The sequence below is a fragment of the Camelus ferus genome, chromosome X, assembly GCF_009834535.1.
Source record: "Camelus ferus isolate YT-003-E chromosome X, BCGSAC_Cfer_1.0, whole genome shotgun sequence".
In the NCBI taxonomy this organism is placed as follows: domain Eukaryota; kingdom Metazoa; phylum Chordata; class Mammalia; order Artiodactyla; family Camelidae; genus Camelus; species Camelus ferus.
This window is the reverse complement of record NC_045732.1, coordinates 12875117-12890392: the sequence shown is the minus strand read 5'-3', so window position 1 is coordinate 12890392 and position 15276 is coordinate 12875117. Positions and strand designations below refer to the sequence as shown.

At 54.5% G+C, this 15276-nt stretch overlaps 1 protein-coding gene across 4 annotated transcripts in view; it reads left to right on the top strand.

Moving 5' to 3' along the window:
- LOC106729792 (granulocyte-macrophage colony-stimulating factor receptor subunit alpha-like) overlaps positions 1-15276 on the top strand; it is a 24732-nt gene extending 9456 nt beyond the window's left edge. For 2 of the 4 annotated variants that reach the window (XM_032474437.1, XM_032474436.1), the window contains exons 4-12: positions 5286-5412; positions 5531-5660; positions 6104-6288; positions 7868-8001; positions 8327-8350; positions 10107-10242; positions 11563-11665; positions 12508-12589; positions 14505-15276. In XM_032474437.1, the coding sequence (XP_032330328.1) occupies positions 5286-5412; positions 5531-5660; positions 6104-6288; positions 7868-8001; positions 8327-8350; positions 10107-10242; positions 11563-11665; positions 12508-12589; positions 14505-14675 (1092 nt within the window). In that variant the 3' untranslated portion in view covers positions 14676-15276. Of the gene's footprint in view, positions 1-5285; positions 5413-5530; positions 5661-6103; positions 6289-7867; positions 8002-8326; positions 8351-10106; positions 10243-11562; positions 11666-12507; positions 12590-14266; positions 14466-14504 lie in introns of those variants that run through there. The other 2 variants (XM_032474439.1, XM_032474438.1) reach the window with 2 other exon arrangements.

Below are 15276 nucleotides of genomic sequence, written 5' to 3'. Positions count from 1 at the left end.
CACAACGCACCTGTGCTTTTAAAAGAACAATGAGATAAAAAAAAAATTGTATTTACGAAAAAAACATGAATATATTATTTACCTGCTTAAAACCCGCTTCTTAGAGAAAGATGCCTAAATTCCCAAGGTGGCCTCGCTGTCCCTTAAGTGATGTTCAGCCTCCTCTCCCGTCCCCGCCCACCGGGACCCCGCTCAGCCCCGCGTCCCGGGGAGGCCCCTTCCTGCTGGATGGCTGACATGGCGGAGAGGTGGTCTTGCTGGCCAAGACTTTTGAAGTGGCCGCTTCCCCAAGTGGTCTCAGAGGTGCCCCTCTGGTCACCATGAGTGGACAGGGAGCTGCAGAAAATACAGAAGCAGGACCACAGGGCAGAGAAGGGGAGGAGGGGGCATGGGGCCATAGGAAATGGGGGCTGAGAAGGTCCCTTGGTCCCCTGCAAAGGGGCTCCGTTGATGCCCTTGGAGTGAAGAGCTCCCTGTCTCCACCCAGGAGCTCCCTTCCAGCCCTGGCCTTCCCGGTAAGAATGGGGTTCCATATTTTTCCTCTTGAGTCGTTTCAGAACGTCTGTCCCCGGCTGTGTTACCAAGTGCACGGTCAGTATCTGGCACGTGGCGCTGGGTTGGGGGCTGTCAGTGTTCCTCAGATCCCTGCCAGGACCCCCCTTTTCTGGTTCCTCATTTCATCCCGGTCCAAGGAGGAATTTTCAGGAGAGATAATATAGTGAAAAATAAAATGTGTCCTTCAGAGAAGCCCTGCACAGGTGGATGGACCTTGAACACAGGATGCTCCATGAGAGAGAAGCAGACACAGAGGGACACATACAATAAAAATTAAACAATTTTGGGGGGGGGGCGCTAAAGCACAGAGCAAAATACAGATAAATATGCAAACACATGCATTAAATAAAATCACCTGCCAACCCAGCAGACAGTTGTATCACTGAATCAGCCTAAGAGATTTCAGAGACTACCCTCCTCGGTAGGGCCGGGCAGACAGAACCGCACGTGTCGCTTGTGTGCACCCAAAGGACAAATACAAATTCGAGCATCTTCTCAAGGAGCAGGAAGTTACATCGTGGAACCAAACTCCCGCAGAGACAGGAGGCAGGACCTCCCCGCCCCCTTCCTTAGGTTCATTTAGAGAAGAGGCTCCGGGGTGGGGGGTGGGGGCCCAGACGGACCCTCCTGGGATACAGGCACTGGCGGGGGCTGGGGAGGTGTTGGGAGGGTCCCTTCAGCTTTTAAAGAGATTCAGCCACTCCCCGGGGAGGCTGTACACTTGTCCGTTTTCTAAAGTAAATGCTAAAGAAAAAAGGGAGGGGGTGTTTTTCTTAGGAAAACTTAATTTAATTTTTTTTTTTTAAGATTTGTCTTCACCCTTTTAACGCACAGGTGGGATGTTTCTGTGAGTCCTTGCAGGCCTCACAAGGTCTCGGTCAGGAACACGCCCCGCTGGGGCTTCATTAGACCCTGTTTTGAAAGTTTCCCCTAAAAAATCTGCATGGGTTGCCCCAGGGCTGGCTCCTGCTGGGTGCTTTAGGGCCATCCATCAGCCCGATTTTTATGTAAATCACAGATTTTCCTGCCTGAATCTAAGGGAGTCTTTGTTGTTTTCTGTGTAACTCTGAAAGTTTTCCTTTTAGCAAGAGCTTCCTTCCAGCTAACTCCGCCGTTTCCTGCTTCATGATATCCTTGTTTCAAAATGGCAGTTTTCTTTTCTTTCAGGATTTCCCAGCAACAGTTTGTTTTTTGTGTATTTTTTTTCCTGGAGCAAATCCTTTTTTCACAAGAATGTTTCTATAGAAATGGAAAGAGAATGTGATCTATCTCTAGGGAAAAACAAAAATTCCCCATTCATTTCCACAACTGGATTATTTCCACGTGGCTGGGATACTATGGGAATCTGTGATTTTCCCGTTACTGGGAGCTTCCAGAATCCCCCTCCAGAAATGACGCTAGAGGGCAGTTTCCTGAGTACAGGCGGGGCTGGACACCACAAAACTTGTCTCCCCCACTGTCCCCATCCCACAGTGGTCTTCGGCATTGTTGGCAAAATAGAATGCCCTACCAAGCCACGAAATCCCTCCACAAAGCTGCAAGAGGTAGGAAGCTGTTGTATTACTAAGGGTGCCTTAAACCTGTGGAAATAAACAAAGACCACCCAAATGAGGAGAGGCAGAGGCTGGTTATTGAAAGCTTGCTCTCACAATGGGTCGGCCACCATCGCTTGTGTTTGGCAGAGCCTCCAAGGCAGATGGAGGACTGGGAACGCCTCCTAGTGGTGCAGCAGAGGTAAAACACTTTCCATCTATACTCTTAGGTACAGTCGTCAGGGCCCTGCAAATTAAGACTGACAAAAGACAGATTAACTGGAGAAAAGGCAGACAAATTTTATATGTGTTTAGATATTTTACATGGCATGGGGTGGGGGGCTTCATACAGAGAAGAAAATACCCCCAGAGAAGCAGGGAGGCCTTAGAGTTCATATACAATTTTTAAGAAAGAGCAATAAATGGGGAGATTAAGGCAAAGGAAGCAGCTGTGGGCCGGAGGGGTTGGTTGTTAGGCTTCCAAGGGCAGCAAATTGTGGGAAGAAAACATGTGAGAGAAAGTCACGGAAGACAAGGATGCCTGTGGAGGTCCATTTCGGTGCTGACTCTGTCTTCTCTGTGGTCATACCATTTCCCTGGATAGGGGATTCATGGCAGTCTTGATTTCTCAGAAGTCTCTTTTTACTCAGATGATAGGAGCTCCAAAAGCTTCTTTCTGCATCGGTTGATTCTCAGTAGCTTCTAGCTAAGAGTAATCCTTCTGTCAAGTTGAAGGCAGGACACATTTAGAGACCATATCGGTTGGTTATTAAGTCCTGCCCGTTAGAGGCTGATTGTTGCAGGAGTTACTGTTAACCTCCTGGGTCGTCATAGCAACCTGGCTTCCTGTGAGCGTCTCGGGCAGGCTGACCTTCTGGGCTGGTTATTGTCAACAAGGGGTTGATTTTGTCACTGAATCCAAGTTCCTGTGCCAAACAGTACGGTGAGGCCAAACAAACGGAAACATCAGAGTCTGGAGCAGAGAAAGGTTTATGGCAGGACCCCGCCAGGGGAAGGGGTGGCTCTTGCTTAAAAGCCCCAAACTCCCCATGGTTTGAGGGGAGACATTTCTAATAGGCAAAATGTGGGGTGGGGGCTGCAGGGGTGTGACTTGTCTTCTGATGGGCCGGTGGGGAGGCACCAGGACGGGGCTCCAGGAATCCTGGGCTCAGCCTGAAGGCGCCATCCTCCACCTGGGCGGGGGCCTCAGTTCCTTCAGGAGAACTCGGATGCATCGTTCTGGATGTGCCTTGAGGGGGAAGCAGGACCCTCCCCAAGGCTGCACTCTTGTTCCCTGAATGACCTTCCTTTGTTTCTGTGTACCCTCCCTTCCCTGGTTAATCACTGTTTGAATCTGTCCTTTTGGAACTCAGGGAAGGTCCAGGAGGCTGAAACCTTTTTCCTACAAACAAGAATCGGGGATGCGGAAAGACTTTTGAGCAAGTAGCAAGCAGGGTCCTGCTCAGTTTCAACAGGACGTCCACCCCAGGCATTTGGCTAAGAGATTGCACAGATTGAAAAACTGGTACCCTTTTCCGTAACTACGTGAACACAAGCCCTTGCTTTCCTGTTCCAGGATAAAGTCACTGTTAGCTTTCTTGTATCTTCATGATGGGAGGTCCATTCTGCAATGAATCAGGGGACAGCTGAGGTCAGGCCCACCTCCTCCTGGACCACCCCGTTGGAGACGAGGCCTCATCTTCCTTCCCAGCGCTGGTTCCGTGGGATGCCCCCAGGTCCTGGAGAACCAGGAATGCCCCCAGGTCCTGGAGGGCTCGTGCCTGAGTGGTGACACTGGTCAGCAATTTGTTTAGTATTTGGTCTTACACACCATGCAGAGCTGTCCATCCAGGCAGCCTGGAGTTGAGAGAGGTCCAGGGTGAGATTGAGGACACCCAGGGCCAAGTGGGGCTTCTATCTGGGGCTGTTGTGAGGAGTTTTGGGGAGAAGGCAAAGGTGACCAGAGTCCAGTTCATCCCTCATGGTACAGATGGGACCTGTTCTCCACCCAAATGTCTGTGTCCCCCCAAAATTCCTATCTTGAAACTATGAGATAAAATTCATATTTTATGGCAAGACAAAAATAAATTAAACAAAATTTTCCACACAATTTAAAATTATGCATTAACCAGACCTCCCCCGTAGGCAGGAACCCCTGCTCAACCCTCAAGAGCGACCTTCTCCCAGCATCAACAAGACAGCTCCTTAAAGAGAACGTTCCTTCTGGAGCTTGTAAGGGGTCACATGACCCACCAGGATGACGCTTAGACCTGGATTCTGTAAACTGTCAATAATACGTCATTTGAAGCACAGCCCTCTGTGTCAAAAAAAATTATATAACTGAGCCTTGATTTCTAATGAGCGGAAAAGATCTCAGACCTTTGTGAGATGCTTTTCCTGGGTTATGATCCCCAAATCTGGCTCGAATGAAATTTTCCACCTCTTTCTTAGATCGACTGATTAATTTTTCATCAACAAAACCTAACCTCCAATGTGACGGTGTTAGGGAATGGGGCCTCTGGGATGGTGACTGGGTCAGGAGGGCAGTCATGAACCCTCTTAGGTTTTGTCCTGGGGGCATGCAAATTAAACTGACAACTGACAGATAAATGGGATTAAGGTACTTAAAAAGGAGACCCCAGAGAGCTCCCACAACCCTTCCTACAGCCACAGGAGGACACACGGGGGTCTATGAACCAGGACGTGGGCCCTCCCTCACCAGGCACTGAATCAGCCAGCATCTTGATCTCAGAGCCCCGCAATCCCACTCTCGGGTATATATCCACAAAACTCAGTCATTTGAAAAGATACATGCCCCTCACTGTTCATAGCAGCACTAATTACAATAGATACAGAGAACAGACTAGTGGGTGACCAGTGGGGAGAGGGAAGGGGGAGGGGCAGGGGCAGGGGAGTCAGAGGAACAAATTATTAGGTATAAAATAAATAAGGATGCACTGTACAACGCAGGGGACGCAGCCAATATTTTGTAATAACTGTCAATGGAAAATAACCTTTAAAAATTGTGGATCATCGTACTGTGCACCTATAACTTACATAACAGTGTCCATTGACTCTACTTCGATAAAAAGAAGGGGGTCGTGGTCAGGGCCCCCTCCCCCCACCTCTTAGAACCGTCGGGGGGCTGCCAGCTCCCAGGGGCCTGCGGCGCGCCGTTTCGGATGCTGTCTCTTTCAGGTAGCCGAGGATGGCACGTACTTCTGCACGTTTTCAAACTCTGTGCTGCACCGGGGGGCCACCCTGACCGTGAATGTCACCTCCGAGGGCCACGAGTTCAAGGCCACCCTGACCTTCTGTAACTCAGGTGACGCCGCCTCAGCCGGGTCCCTCCCGTTTCTGCACAGTGAGCGGCGTCCTTGTCGCCGGCGGGGCGCTGGTGGCGGCGGTGCAGACGGTGAAGATGGGGGTGCGTGTCTCCCCAGGCAGGGAAGGGTCCGGTGCCGTGAACTTCTCCTGCCTCATCTACAATGTGCGCTTCCTGAACTGCAGCTGGGCACAGGGCCCGGCCGCCCCTGCAGACGTGCGGTATCACCTCTACATGTGGGCCTCCCTGTAAGCTGGACTCCTCGGGGACCTGGGAGCCAGCTGGGAGGTCGTGATGGGGGTCAGTGTTCAATAACCCGGGGTCCAGAAAAGCTTCCTCCTGCACCCGGTTTGGGGTTGGTGGAGGGCAATCTTTGTAAAATGTCCAAACATCCAGGGAAAAAAAAAATACCCATCTCCCAGTCTGCATCGGCTGGCTCCTGGCTCCAAAAGGTACACCCGCCTCCCGTCCCAAAAGTGTCGGGAAAACAGCAATTCTCTCTTGAGAGCACGAATTCTCCCCATCTGCAGTCTCTCCTACTGCCCACTGGTTCTGCGCTGAGTCAAGGATTAAACTGTCTCCTTTCCAGAAGGGTTTTCTGGGCTGGAGGGAGAGTTTGTCTTTGATAATGCCTCCCCAGGAGGCTACACACTCCTCCAGCCTTTCCTCGCTGCCCTCTTGGGAACTGCAGGCACGGGAATGTGTCCGAGTGTGCCCAGTACGTCCTTGACCCAACGGGGACACGGGTGGGCTGCCATTTTGATCAGCTCGGTGAACCCCAGACGACGGACAATTACTTCTTCCTGGTGAATGGAACCAGCAATGAAACGGACATCCAGTTTTTGGACTTCACTCCCTTTGTAGCCACTGAAATTGGTAAGACCATTTTCTCTGTTCCTCTGTGAGCCATCCAATTCATTCCTTTTTCTTATTTTTTTTCCTTTTTTTTTTTTTTTTTTTTTTTGTACCAAGGCTGTGTGAGACCAGGCATTGGGTCCCAGACTTGTCTGAGCAAGATGTTGGATCTAGATTCGAGGCCAGGGAAATACCTCCCCAGAGACGGAGGCAGGGGTGTCATAACTCTCCCTTGGGGTGGGACTCATAGATTTGAGTCATGCATGAAATATGCCAAAGACAGAGGATGCTCATCATTTGTGGTCTGGAAATTCTCTGCAAACCCTAAATAAGCAAATACTGAATTATGGCTAATAGGGGAAAAACAGGGTTAGCCTCTGCTCATATTTTTACATGTATTTTTCTCCATAAGGCACACCACAGTCTTTCTCGTGCTTAGGCCTGCAAGGGGGGTGGAAAATTAGAAAAACAAACAAACAAACAAACAAAAAAAAACCTTTTCCTTCACCCTCTTAGGTTCTGTTCCGGAGGTGTGCAAATTAAACGGGCGATTGATCAACCGAAAACAAGCATATCAATTTAATTTTAATTTTTACATGCACCGGGGAGTGCCATAGAAAAGAAATGAACTCCCCCCACCCAGAGAAGTGGTTAGACTGAGAAACATATATACCATTTTCATAAAGAGTGTTAAATCGTGGAGACTTGACTATACAAAGGAAACGGAGTTTGACCTTGCCGAGGTGGTAAATATATGTGGAAACTAATGAAAGATAAGGGTTATTTCAGGAAGGTTTATGCAGAAGCCTCTCGGTGCTGATTTTCCATGAAACTTCCCCCCAGAGGGATTCATGGAAGTGCTCAATTCTGAGATGGTCAGATAAGGCGACCTATGGAATCACTTCTTTCTGCATCTGTTGATTCTTTGTTGCCTTTGGGTCTAAATAGGAGTCCATGCCAGGGTCATATTTGGGGGTGACATTCTGACTCCTTTCAGGAATCCCAGATAGCATCCAGCACTGTGTCGGGAGGCCGTTTAAACGGTGGCGTGGGTCACGCCGAGCGTAAAAGTGCAACGCATGCAGCAGTCTGTAGACCCCCAAGAGGCGCACCTGCTTGCAATCTGAGCATTGCTGAATCTCAGCTTAGAACACACCTGTTGGTTGACTCACATTTCTGGCCACATTTTGGCAAATAAGTTGGAGAGCATAGCAGGTGTGGGTCTGGGGGTTCCTGATAAGTTTTAGGGAGTGGCTGGACTTGCAAATTGGGAATCTGTGAATAAACAACACGTCCTGGGGAGCAAAGGCACCTCTTCCCAGCTGAGCTGGGTCCACCCGATACGAGGAGGGGGAGGGTCCTGGTGCCCAGGGAGTGGTTTTGTTCATGGGGTGACCCTGGGGTCTTTGAGAACTGAGGGACCGCTGCATGCACCACGGAGGGGACAGCCTGAGATGCACTCTCTGCTGACCTGAGGTCTCACGTCCCAGGCTGCTGGCTTTTTTTTTCTCCTCTCTCTCTCATGCAAGAAAAAGAAAGGTTCCCGCCAAGTCCCTCTTAATGGACTCCTAACCCATTGCCGGCTTGCGTTTATTCTCAGAGAAGTACAACCCGCCAGCAAACCTCACGGCTCGTAACAACGGGTCCTATTACGTGATCCAGTGGGACAACCCCGTCACCAGATTCAACATTTCGAGTCACGTCTTGTACTATGAGCTGGACATCCAGAGGAAGGTGAGGACCCCAGAGCTCTGCGAAGAGCCACACGCTTTCTCCTCCCCCCACGCCCCCCGTCTTCTCCCTTTTGGGGTCGAATCCTCACTGACAAGAAGGTTAAGTCTTTGCTGCAGAAATGAGTTCCGGGTTAGTTCCTCTCTGTCCTAAAGGCAACACTGATTCCTTTTTTGCTATTAAGGTCTCTTTCTTTCTTTCTTTCTTTCTTTCTTTCTTTCTTTCTTTCCTTCCTTTTCTTTTCTTTTCTTTTCTTTTCTTTTCTTTTCTTTTCTTTCTTTTTTTTGTCGTTGACGCTTTGTTTCACCCCTTTGCTCTCTCCGTACAGGGCAGCTTCTCCAAGACAGACCCCGTAAGTACCTCTTCCTTCCTCTCCGACACCCGTGCTCGGGTCATAGCTGCTCAGAGTCCGGGCCCCCCGCGTGCAGCCCGGCTCAGCGCCGCTGCGCACCCGGCCGCGCGCCCGGGGGTCGGCCATCCGGCTCTGTCCCCGACTGAGACGCTGTGGTGTCTCTAAAGCTTCTGACGCAGCTCAGGTAGCTGGTTGTCACCCTCCTCGTGGACAAAGCAACGTCCTTCTTCCAAACGCAGCTCCTTGGACCCTTCTCAGAGCACGGGGGAGTGAGTTGAAAGCATCCCCACAAACTTATGTCCACCTGAGACCTCAGGATGGGATCTTGTTTGGAAACAGAGTCTTTGCAGATGGGATGACGTGAAGGACCTGAGAGGAGGTCCTCCTGGAGGAGGTGCCCCTGCATCCAAGGACAGTGTCCTCAGAAGAGACAGAGGAGGAGGGACACACAGAGGAAAAGCCACATGGAGACGGAGGCAGAGACGGGAGGGAGGCGGCCACCAGCCCAGGGATGGACGCCTGGAGCCCCCAGAAGCTGGAAGAGGCAGGAGGGACCCTCCCCTGGAGCCTCAGGAGGGAGCGCGGCCAAGTGCATCCATCTCCTGGGGTCCTGCAGGTCTCACCAGCTTCCAGGTGATGCCAGTGGAACTACTGAGATGCTGCCCCAGGGACCACCCTTGCAATGGCCCAGAGAAGTGGGGCAGGGATTAGCGACATCCTGAAGGCACCATGGGGGCCACACTGGGGATGCACATGTCCTCTCTGGACCTTACCTACCACTCAGATGACGTCTGGGACCCATCATACAGCCAGCAGGCGTGGCTCCTCGCTGCCCGGGGGTCTCCTTCAGGGCCAGGGACCTCTAGGGTCATCCTCAGTGTCCGTCTTCGTCTGCTCTCCAGCTGTGGCCCCAGGGCTGGTGTGGCTCGGGTGGGAGGCAGCTTGGGGTCCACGGAGTCTCAACGGAGAAACACAGCTCATAAAAGCAAGAGGCCTCAGCCACGCACATGGGAGAGACTGTCCCTGTAGGAGAGCCCGGCCCGTAGCAGGCATCCAGCGACATGGGTGCATAAGATGGGAGTTTGCACGGGGCAGACACTGCGTGAGGGTGGCCGGACTGTCTCAGGAGAGAGCCCCGATCTTGGCAGGCACCCGGGTCCTTCCCCTGAAGTTCCCCGCCCAGGCCATGTCTCTCCAACCTCCAGTCCCCGTCTCCCTGTTGCTCTTCCCGGCCTCTCCAGATGTACACGTCCTGGGACACGGGGGTGCACAGCCCCGCTGTGGACGGAGCGGTGGCCGCGGTCTAAGAAGACACCTCTGACCTGCCCAGAGCAGGAGCGGAAGGCAGCCCTCTGGGGCCCAACCCGCAGCGAGGGGCGTCCACGGGACTGCATTCACCGTCCAGCTGTGCAGCCTGGCGGGGTTCCTGCCCACCCCTGACCCCCACCCCGGCATCCTCTGTGTAGAATCAGAGGAACCCCAACCCCACTTCCCAAGGGCGTGGGGGACCCTGCCCGGGACGTGGACGCAGACGGAGAGCTGTGAGCCCCAGACACGGAGCGGGGGCCCCCCTGCAGACGGGCAGAGCCCCTTCTGGCCCAGGGACGGAACGCAGGAGGCGGGACCGGAGCGCCCGCTGGCCCGCCTGCCTGGTGTCAGGCCTCTTTCAGAGACCATCACATCCCCCGCCTTCTCCCCATCCCCAGTCCAGTGTTTGTCACCAACACCTGTCACACGGTCCTCTTTTCTTCTAAAGGTTTTCCAAAGAGGAGAAAATAGGAATGAGTACCTGATGCCGAGTTCCGCCGTGACGGGCGTGCACACCGTCCGGGTCAGAGTGAGGCACGTGTACGGGGACACCTGGAGTGAGTGGGGCCCCGCGCAGCCCTTCGGTGAGCTCCCGGGAGGACCCGCGGACGCTGACACGTGGCCAGGGACGGAGGGACCCTTCCTTTGAATTCTTCTGCCTGACCTTCCTCCTCTGTCTCTTCTAAGAGTGCTGTCATTGGATGCAGGGCCACCTCCTCCAGGAGGACCTCCTCTCAGGTCCTTCACTTCATCCTACCTGCAAAGACCTTACTTCCAAATGAGGTCCCGTTCCCAGGGTTTAAGATGGACACATATCTTTTTTGGGGTCCCCAGGGCGGCTCCTGCAGGCTCTCTGATTTAACACACTCTCCACAGCGTGTCTTGCTTTCCTGTACCCCCTCCTGTGTTTCTGGGGTCACCCTGTGGGAAGGTGCCCTCCCAGACACTCTGAATCACCCTTGCCTCAACTCCTCAACTTCACTGGGGTGTCTCTAAGGCCCTGGGTGCCCAAACCAGGGATGTCACCCACCCCCCGGGGGTCGGCCAGGGTGTTTCCACTTCTCTACCCACATAGGTGGGCTCTGTCTGCCCTCCAGGGTGCCCCCCATCTTCATGGGGACATGGGGGCTGTCATAAACTGAGTGGCCTGAAAACGTGATGGTTACCATCACCCAGAAGGGCTGGCTTGGCCATGGCAGGATATGCCAAGGGTTGGCCCCATGAACTCAAGTTTTGTGGACCCCCAAGTACCCACTATGCAGCCTTCCTGAGTGCCTGCTCTGTAGGACCAGCAGAAAACCCACTCGGTGCCTCCTTCCAGGGGTCCCTCAAGATCCACTGGGGGCAAACAGGGCATGAGCTCTAAGTAGGCACCTACTGAATGCCTGAAAGCCATACAGTGTTCCCCACCTCCACCCCACAGACAAGCCACCAAATCCATGCATGAGCCTCCTTTCCTGTAAGCAGTGGGTTCATGGTTCACAGAAGGGGCTCAGGTTACACAAGAAAAGCGTCCTCTGCAATTAAAAGTAAATAAATCAACCTCTCTTCCATCCTTGACATTTCACACTTATGCATTCATTCCTTTGGCTATGTAGTACAGTGTTGAAAGTAAATATCTATTGGGAAGGGAGGCATCGTGCCGTATCAGTTGTGCCCTCGTGGAAATGTATTTGGTAGGTTATCTCTTGGGGGGTAGAGGGGGAAGATGGGGACAGTGAGAAGGGGTTGAGGTGGGTGGGCACAGGACCCAAGGAAGAACAGATTCTTCACAGCCAATGTTCCCCTGTCCCTCGAGTCCCTGTGTCTGGAAGTTCTCTCCTCCTCGGCTCCAGCCCTGCTTCCCCAACCCCGGCCCCCACCCCATAGTCACTCCTGACTCTCTGTTCATCTTACCCTTCCAGGTTTCCCAGAGAAGAATTTCACTGGATTCCTTGTGGTCCTGATCGGGCTGGTGGTGGGGGCAGCGGCTTTATCCAGCATAGGCCTGATGTTCCTCTGTAAGAGGTAAGCCCCCCGGAAAAAAACTCAAAAACCGTGTGCCACACACACAAGGGCACCCAGCATGTGACCCCACCCACCCGGACCGACCAGAAACCCAGATTCAGAAAGCAGATTTGAGGTTGCTTAGGGCAGAGGCAGGGGAACAGGGGTGACCACTAACGGGACGGGGTTTCTGCTGCCTGAGCCCCACACGTGGCCACACATCCACACTGCTTCTCTCCCAGTGGCCGGGTCACTCTCCTGGAGAATCTGACTTGCCTGTGTGTTGGGGGGCTGCACACTTAACTGCAAAACGCAGTCATGATTTTGTGCCCGGAAGAAAGAACTTTAATATGCGGTTTCCAAGAAGATGCAAGGAGTGCACGTGTGTCCGGGAGATGGGCTCTGAGGACGTCGCGGGGTTAAAACCAGTGGCTTTTGGGGGAACAATTTGGATATTCTTCCCGGGAGCCAGGGACTGTCTGGGAACAGCAGGGATGGTGATGGAGGTGGAGATGGTCACAGCCAACACACGGGGGCAGCAGTGAGCACCACTGGCCATTTCCCGGCCCCAATTTCTCAGTTTCTCAGGCACAGAGGGGTTGTCCCTGACCCAAGGGGTAGACCCCAGGTGTTTCATCAACCCTGGGGAAGCCGTCCTGCGCGCACTGGGTCCTCAGCACACCCTGCGATGCGGATGCGGGGAACCTGCTTCCGGCAACCCCGTCCCTCCCCCCACAACCCCGAGCAGGAAACACATCCCCGTTGCCGGCCTCAACGTTTGCAACCCCGGCCTTGCCAAGGAACGTGGGCGCTGGATTTCCAAGCATCCTTTGTCTTTTCCGCATTTTGTCTTTCCTGGCCAGGTTCTCCCTGAAGCAAAAGCTGTTCCCTCCCATCCCGCAGGTGAAACGGGAACTGGCTGGCTCGTTTACGCCCACCCGGGAGGTGAGTGCTCCCACCCGGGCCCCTCCTGGGGTCTGGCCCCTGGCGTGGCAGTAACCGGAGAGGGCTGGGGGGGGGTGCAGAGGGAGGGAAGGGGGGGCAGCTGTCCGGCTGCCTGCAGCCCTGTAAAATCCCTTCCCTCCCGGCCCTCCCCGAAAAAGTGCACGGAAATGTGCAGCAGAGCCTAGAAACCGCCCTCAGGGTGCATCGGCGCCAGTGGGACCTGCTTCCGTGGTGGGGACCCCGGGCTGGCGCTCGAGTTGGGTTTTCTCTCTTTCCGGGGTCTCTGTGGAGACTTCATCCCAGGACCCTCCACGGATCACATCTGCAAAGACCCTGCTTGGAGATGAGGTCCCCTCTGTGTGGTTCAGGGCGAGTGTGAACTTTTTCAGGGGGGTGGGAGGGGGCGACCGTTCGACTCATAGCAGCTGGTTACCTGGGGGCAGCCGCGGTCACCCCTGCCCCCTCCGACCTCACCTTCCCATCAGCCACAAGTGTCCCCCACCCCGTGGCAGAGCAGAAGTGCCCCCCAAAGCAGGGTCTGCATTCTGAGCTGGACGCCATTTCTTCAAGAAGCCCCCCGCCTCCCCCGTCTCCAACCGCCCCTCCCTCAGCTGCCCCCGGGGCTGCCACAGAGTCCACCACCCTGGAAGCAGAGTTTAGGGTTCCTGAGCAAATTCGGGGCACAGCTATGGTTTGATGCGGGTGGGAAGGGGGGTGCTTAGTAACGTTGAGTTAAAAAGATGAAACCACAGCTCAACCATGTGAACTTCGCAAGACGCCACACCGGGCATCGCACAGGCAGCCCCCAGCCCCTCAGACGCGGGGCCCAGGACATGCCCTTTCATAAGCGCCGGCGGGCGGATGTCAGCGTCCTCGCTGGGCACTGAACGGAGCCCCCGTGCGCTCCCAGGTGGACACGTGAACTCGCCCCGCAGCCCTGACTCTCAGCCTCAGGCGGGCTGGCGTCACCCCCTACTTCAGCGGGGGGGCCTTCCCCAGTCATGAGGCAGCCACCGAGTTGACTCCCCGCGGTCAGACCACTGCTCCCACTGGCCACCTCCCCAGCCGCCTCCACGCAGGGTGCGCAGAGCCGCCGTCCTCCGAGAGAGACTTCTCTCGGCCCGGCTCTGCTCCCGCTGCTCAGCTCCGCGCCTGGGGGCTGGCGGCCTGCGGGGGGGCCCGGAGGCTGGGGCCGGGGCGGACGGGCTGGTCGTTCGTGTGGACACTGGGAGCAGCCAAGTCCGAGGTCCCCAGATGGCAGCGTCAGAGGAAAGGTGGGGCCCATCTGTCTGTCCCAGGGGGACGTGACAGCCCATCCCTCCGCCTGGATTCCAGGCATCTCAGAGCTGAATATGCCAATGACACATTTGTCCTTTTCTCTTATATAAAAACAGCTTTATCAAACTATGATTCACATGCCGTACAGTTTCCCATTAAGGTGTACAATTCTGGGGCACTGAGCACATCCACGATGCTGTGCAACCATTTCCGTCTGGTTCCAGAACCTTCTCACCCCCCAAAGGAGACCCCGTCCCCATGAGCTGTCAATCCCCTCCCCGTCCCCCAGGCCGTGGCACCTTGAAGCCACTTTCTGTGTCTCTGGATTTGCCTGTTCTGGGCATTTCCTGTAAATGGAATCACACCCTGTGTGTCCTTCTGTGTCTGCTTCTCTCACAGAGCAACCTGTGTTCAAGGTCCATCCACGCTGCAGCCCATGTCAGAGCTTCGCTCCTTTTCCTGGCTGAGTAATATTCCCCTGTATGCATGGACCCTGTTCTGTTATCCGTGCATCCACGGGTGGACACTTGGGCTGTTTCCACCTTCTGTCTGCCATGAATACCGATGTTTTATCCATGGGAGAACCAGAGACTCACGTGGCTGGTCTGAGCTTCGGGCCTTCTGTCCTCTCTCCTAGATGGCCTGGGACGGGGACAACCCCTCAGCGGGCTCGCAGGAACCCGAGGACTTCCTCACGGTGGAGGAAATGAAGTTGTTTGCGGGCAGAGAAGCGGAGATGGTGGGTCCAGCCCCAGCCCTGAACCCTTATGAAAACATCACTGCTGTGCGTGGTCGGCCGGGGCAGTAACGTCCCCGGCCGCGCCTTTCTGCTCTCCATCCCACCCTGGCGCTGCCCCCTGTCCGGTGCGCCCAGCCCGCCGGCCACCGCGCGTTCCCGCCGCCGCCGAGCCGCCTGCAGGAGGGACCCGGCCGGCTGCGCTGACGGAGGAGGGTGCGGGCAGAAGTCGGCGCGCGCTGCGGCCCGGGCTGACCGCGCGGAGATGCGCCGGGCAGGTTTGCCTCCGAAGGGCGCCGGCCACGCGGAGGACCAGCCGCTGCGGAGAGTTTCGGGGGAAATGAGGAAGCTCTTTCCTGACGGAAATGCCTCTGCGCTATGCAGTGCCCAGCCGCCCGCGTTACTTCTGTGGTTTTGTTTTGCTTTTTTGTTTTTCTTCCACCATACTTTTTTTTTTAATTCCCGTATACTTGCTATGCAATATTAGAAGTTCCATGTGTTCAGTGCAGTGATTCACAATTTCCAAAGGTTCTACTCCACGCATAGCGATTATAAAATCCTGGCTCGCGGTGGGGAGGACGTAGCTCAGTGGTGGAATGCACGCCTAGCATGCACGAGGTCCTGGGTTCAATCCCCTGTACCTCCATTAAAATAAATAAACCTAATTATCAGA